General features: G+C 40.5%; 1 protein-coding gene across 1 annotated transcript; it reads right to left on the bottom strand.

Moving 5' to 3' along the window:
* On the bottom strand, positions 1–4057 carry LOC141428748 (uncharacterized). The gene is given in 3 exon segments (XM_074088757.1): positions 1–383; positions 2627–3526; positions 3529–4057. Coding segments are annotated over 3 exon segments (1812 nt in total).
* Positions 4058–5641: the final 1584 nt, after the last annotated feature.

Raw genomic sequence — 5641 nt, 5'->3', positions numbered from 1 at the left:
TCAACTCTGGAGATCCTCCGCCGTTGGAAGCTTGCAGAGTCGAACTAGTGATCGACGCACATTGCCTCTATTAGTTTTAACGTCTGCTACTCTTGCTATTCCGTCCGATCCGGAGATGAGGCGCTGCACGCGGCCGAGCTTCCAGGCGAGTGGAGAAGTATTGTCTTCAGCCAATAGCACCATATCTCCGACGCTCAGTTTGGCCGCATTATCCTTCCATTTTGTCCTTTGTTGCATTTCGGATAGATATTCTCTCTGCCACCTCTGCCAGAAGTGCTGTCGTATCTTCTCAAGGCGTTCGTATCGCTTAAGCTGGCTCTCCTTGCAGTCAGTCAAATCAGGTGTGGGTGAGGCAGTTAGCGGTCTTCCAATAATAAAATGTCCTGGAGAGAGGGACAGGAGATCATCGGGATGGATGATGAAGGGCAAAGGGGACGGCTATTTAAAATGGACTCCACTTGTGCAAATAAAGTAGAAATCTCCTCAAAAGTTAAATGGCTATTGCCAATGACACGTCGTAAATGGTGTTTAGCCGATTTGACCCCAGCTTCCCATATACCACCGAAATGAGGAGAATAAGCCGGGATAAAAGAGAACTTTATTGATTGCTGGCTTGCAAAATCAGATAGAGTTTCATGAGTCTGCTGTATGAATGATCCTATCTCCCTTGCCGCAGCCACGAAATTAGACCCGTTATCTGAAAATATTTCCGTTGGTTTACCTCGCCGTGCGATGAACCGCTTCAGTGTCATGAGAAATGCGTCCCTGCTCAAATCACTTACGGCTTCGAGGTGTATACATTTGTATCGGAGGCATACAAACAGGCAAAGGTAACATTTTATCACACGACTTCCACGGCCTTTGCGATTTATGATAAGGAATGGGCCAGCAAAGTCCAGACCAACGGACAAAAATGGGAAGCCTGGATTTAAACGTTGGGGAGGTAGATTCCCCATTTTGGGTTGTAATGTTTGTCCTCGTACACGTGTACATCGTGTACAATTATGGACGGTGCGCGCAGCGAGATGACGTCCCTTGACGGGCCATATTGTTTCCTTAACTAACGCCAGCAGTAACTGCGGACCAGCGTGCATGCTATTCATATGTTCCCTCTCAAAGTAAAGTTTTGTCAACTTATGCGAAGCATGAAGTAAAATGGGATGTTTTTTTCATATGAATAACATGATGCTTCCATGCGTCCACCTACTCGAATTAAGTTGTTATCTAGAAATGGAGATAATGATATGAGTTTACTTTTTCTATCTAATGGCTTGCCCTTAGTGAACAGTTTGTATTCAATGGGAAAGGATTCACTTTGAGCGATAGCGCAAAGAGAGTACAGGGATTCGCGTAGGTCATCCACCGTTAGTATGCCCACACGTTTATTCTTTATGTTTTTGAGGTTAAACAAAAATCTTTTTACGTAAGCCCATGATCTTTGTAGCTTGTTCATAGAAGAGTATTTTTCAAAATTTATAATTGGTTCTTTTATGATAACAGAATGTATTTTTAGTTCTGGAAGAACTTCTACAATTTTAGCATTCAACTGGGGCCATTTTGATTCGTTTTCGCGCAAAAATTTAGGACCGTACCACCACAGGTTCATTGAAACTAACTGCTTAGCATCTATCCCTCTAGATATTAAATCTGCAGGATTGGAATCTGTAGGCACGTACCTCCATCCTAGTGGAGAAGTCAGTTCCAATATTTCACTTACGCGATTGGCTACGAAAGTCTTTAATTTTGTAACATCGCCCTTGATCCAACCCAAAACCACACTTGAATCACACCAATGAATTGTTCTTGCTGGCTTGTACCTTAGAGAATTTAATACAGAGTTGGTTAGCTTAGCAGCAAGAAGCGCAGCTGATAACTCCAAGCGAGGTATTGTAGTCGGTTTCAAAGGTGCAATTTTAGATTTGGCGCATAATAGTCGAATAGTAATGTCGCCATTAAAATCAGTTGATCTCATAAACACGCATGAGCCGTAAGCTGATAAGGAAGCATCGCTAAACGAGTGCAATTCTATGTATTTTGGTGAATTCCCAAGAACTAATCTCGGTATTTGTAATTTAGATAACCATTGTAGATTGAAAGCGAACTTGGTCCAATCATCTTTTATTTCCTGAGGAACAGGTTGATCCCACTCCAGTTTCTGTTGCCAAAGTTTTTGCAGCATGATTTTAGGCACGACCACTACCGGACTCAACACACCTAAAGGATCAAATATTTTGAACGCATTAGACATAATGAAACGTTTAGTTATGTAATTTTGGTCACGCGAGAAACCCCTCATAGGAAAGTGCAATGTATCACTAGAAGGGGCCCAACCGAGTCCAAGAGTGCTCGATGACTCACTAAGAGTCAAGCTATCCTGTTTATTCATATCAACATTTTCAAAAATTGAAGGATAGTTGCTTTTGTATTTTCTGAGATTAAAGCACCCAGAGCTTAAGGCTTTTGAAACAGCCTTTTGTATGTATATCAATTGCTGTGGATCATCTGAACCCGTAATTAAGTCATCGACATAAAAATCCTTTGTATAATATCTTGATAAGTTCATCATCTTGTTCCTTTCCTACTTCCCACAAACAACGCGTACTAAGATAACTGGCACTCGCGGTACCATAGGTCACAGTGTTTAACACTAGCGATTGTATAGGTTTAGATTCGTCTTCTCTCCACAATATTTGCTGTAACACTCTATCCTCTTCATTAACTAACACCTGTCGGTACATTTTTTCAATGTCGCCAGTGAGCAGGTACTTGTATTGTCTAGCACGTATTAGAATGGAAAACAAGGAATCTTGGACATTGGGACCTACCATCTGTATGTCATTGAGCGAGTAACCGGAAGTAGATGGGGCCGAACCGTCAAATACGACCCGGAGTTTGGTTGACTCGCTTTCTTGTTTTATAACTGCATGATGAGGCAGGTAGTAGTAGGACGGGCTCATATTGTGACGTTCAATTTTCTTGTCTAATGATAGATGACCCAATTCAGCGTATTCATTGATGAATTTAGTGTACTCTATTTTTAGCAACGGATTTCGCTTGAAACGTTTTTCTAAATAGATGAAACGCCTTTTTGCCATGAAGTAAGTGTCGCCCAAACAGTCACTTGAATCTTTTAACGGTAATTTGACACAAAATCTACCTGATTCGTTCCTAGTAGTGTGAATGAGAAAATGCTTTTCGCACTCGCTTTCGTTTACATTCATAATTGATTTTGCAGGAAGACCTTCCAAATCCCAAAACCTGGTCAGTAACCTTTCCACATTTTCTTCCTGATCTGATTTCGATATAATTGCATGATTACAGTGAATCCTTTTGTGAGATGACACTGCACCGATAGGGCCAGACAGTATCCAGCCTAACTGAGAGCTCCACAATTTAGGAAAGTTAGGTCCTAGCGAGCGCTGTTGGCTGCCTAAAATATCCCAAAAAATGTCGGCACCTATTAACACATCTATGGGTGCTGGTTTATAAAACAAGGGATCAGCTAGCTCAATATTTTCCGGTAATTAAGTGCCTTTATGTTAATGGGATTTTTTGGTAATTGGCCTGTCAGCTCTTTTAGTATGAAGCATGACAGCATTACGTTGAATTTGCTATTTATTGAATTTATTTGGATATTGCAACTTTCGAATACCTTTGTCGAAGAAGCATTGCCTATACCGATGACATTTAGCGTGTCAATGGGGTGAGCTTTAAGAGACAGTTTGGTCTTTAGGGACTCAGAAATAAAAGATGACTGGCTGCCACAATCCAACAGAGCTCGAACTTTGATTTTTTGCTCATCAAATGGGTTCACCACCTCAACCATGGCTGTGGACAACAGCACTTGACCTTGATTTTGATTTGTATAGTTGACAATCACCTCCTGCCGCTCGTCAACCTCGCTAAAGTGGTTGGACGTTGATGAAGGTTGATGGAGTAGGCTATTATGTCTTTGGGAGCAGCCAGGCTCGCGGCATGGTCCCATGCGGCAGTCACTTTCGGGGTGACCCTGCCTTAAACAGTTAATACATAATTTATACTGTTTCACGTCCATCATCCTTGCATCAACTCCTTTGGCTTTGAATGTAGGGCAATCGTAAATCCTGTGGCGATCGTTGCAAATAATGCATAGAAATGAATTTGGTTTCCTATTATTGCTCGTGCTCGCAAATGATTTTACAAAGTTATTTTGCCCTTGCCTTGTTGAGCATTGTTACGAGACAAACGCGCCGTCAGCACGGGCGGCACAGGAGGCCTAACAGCAGCATCAGATTTATTGTTACGGTTAAGAGATTCGAGTACATCTGCGCGGTCTATCATGAATTTATAAAACTGGTCTAAGGTAGGTACGTCGCCTGATAAACCGTTACGATATTCTTCCCATTTTAATAACGTGTTGCTGTCTAGTTTTGAAGACAATATAAATATAATTAAGACATCCCATTTATCCGTTGGTTGATCCAAGCTGGCCAACGCACGCAAGTTCTTTTCGACATGGTCGACCAAGAATCTCAAAGATCGTTCTGACTCACGTGGAAGCTGCCTTATACTAAACAAGGAATCAAGGTGATGATTAATTAATATTCTTTTATTATTGTATCTGCTGCAAAGCAGTTTCCACGCTTCATCGTAATTTTTATTAGATACTTCGAGATTCGATATTATTCTTGCGGCGTCACCCTGTAAGTATGAGATTAAATAATGGAACTTGTTAATGTCGGAGAGGCGAGTATTTTTATGTATTAGGCTTTCGAATGTATCGCGAAACTCTAACCAACGGAAATATGCACCATCAAACTTTGATATTTGGATTTGTGGGAGCTTCAAACTCAGCTCCTGGTGGTGATTAGAATCATCCATACAGCAAGAAACGTTGTGAACAGAGTTGCGTCTTTGTTCACTTTCTCCCTTTTTGGTAAACAATTCGATTAAATTTTTTGCAGTGGCTATGTTAATAATAATATCGTCGTCTATGCTATTTCGCTCATCAATTTCAGCATCCAGGCCATCAGGATTCAAAACCTCTATTTCGTTTTGTAAATCATCAAGCTTAATAGAAAGGGTTTCAAACTTTGAGAGCTTTAGTCGTAGCTCAGTCAATTGAATATTATTTAAATCTTCATGGCCAGAAATCTGAATTAAATAATTTTTAAATTTGGTTATCTGTCCTTTAATAGACGATCTTTTGGTAGATAATTCTTTATACCGAGGTTTTTCTAATACTGACATTGCAAGAGAAGTTACTTTAATGCTTAAATATAAAACGAAATAAAATCTAGTGAAATAGTAAGCTAAATATAATGGCTCACGTTCCTCGTTTCGGCGTGTGTGTACTTGCCACTCAGGAAGCCGGGTGCCCGTGCCCGTACAGTTGAATCGTGTTTCTTTAATCAGGTGATTATCGTGCAGCGTTCGTTAAACCTGGAATTGTCGGCGAAATATGTTAAATATAGCATATAAACTTACGACGAATAAGGCAGATCGAAAGTAGGTCACGGTTTAATGCCGGCTAAAGTAGTATTTATTTGAAGAAAAAAAAAACGAAAAATCTTAGGTAGTAACTGCAAAACGCGTACCTATTACAACAAAAACATTCTACTCTGCCATAATTGGCCTTAATTTACTTGTTTATGGCGAAAAA

Source organism: Choristoneura fumiferana, chromosome 6, assembly GCF_025370935.1.
Source record: "Choristoneura fumiferana chromosome 6, NRCan_CFum_1, whole genome shotgun sequence".
NCBI classification, from domain to species: Eukaryota; Metazoa; Arthropoda; class Insecta; order Lepidoptera; family Tortricidae; genus Choristoneura; species Choristoneura fumiferana.
The sequence above is the reverse complement of the archived record's forward strand: the minus strand, read 5'-3'. Positions and strand labels throughout refer to the sequence as shown.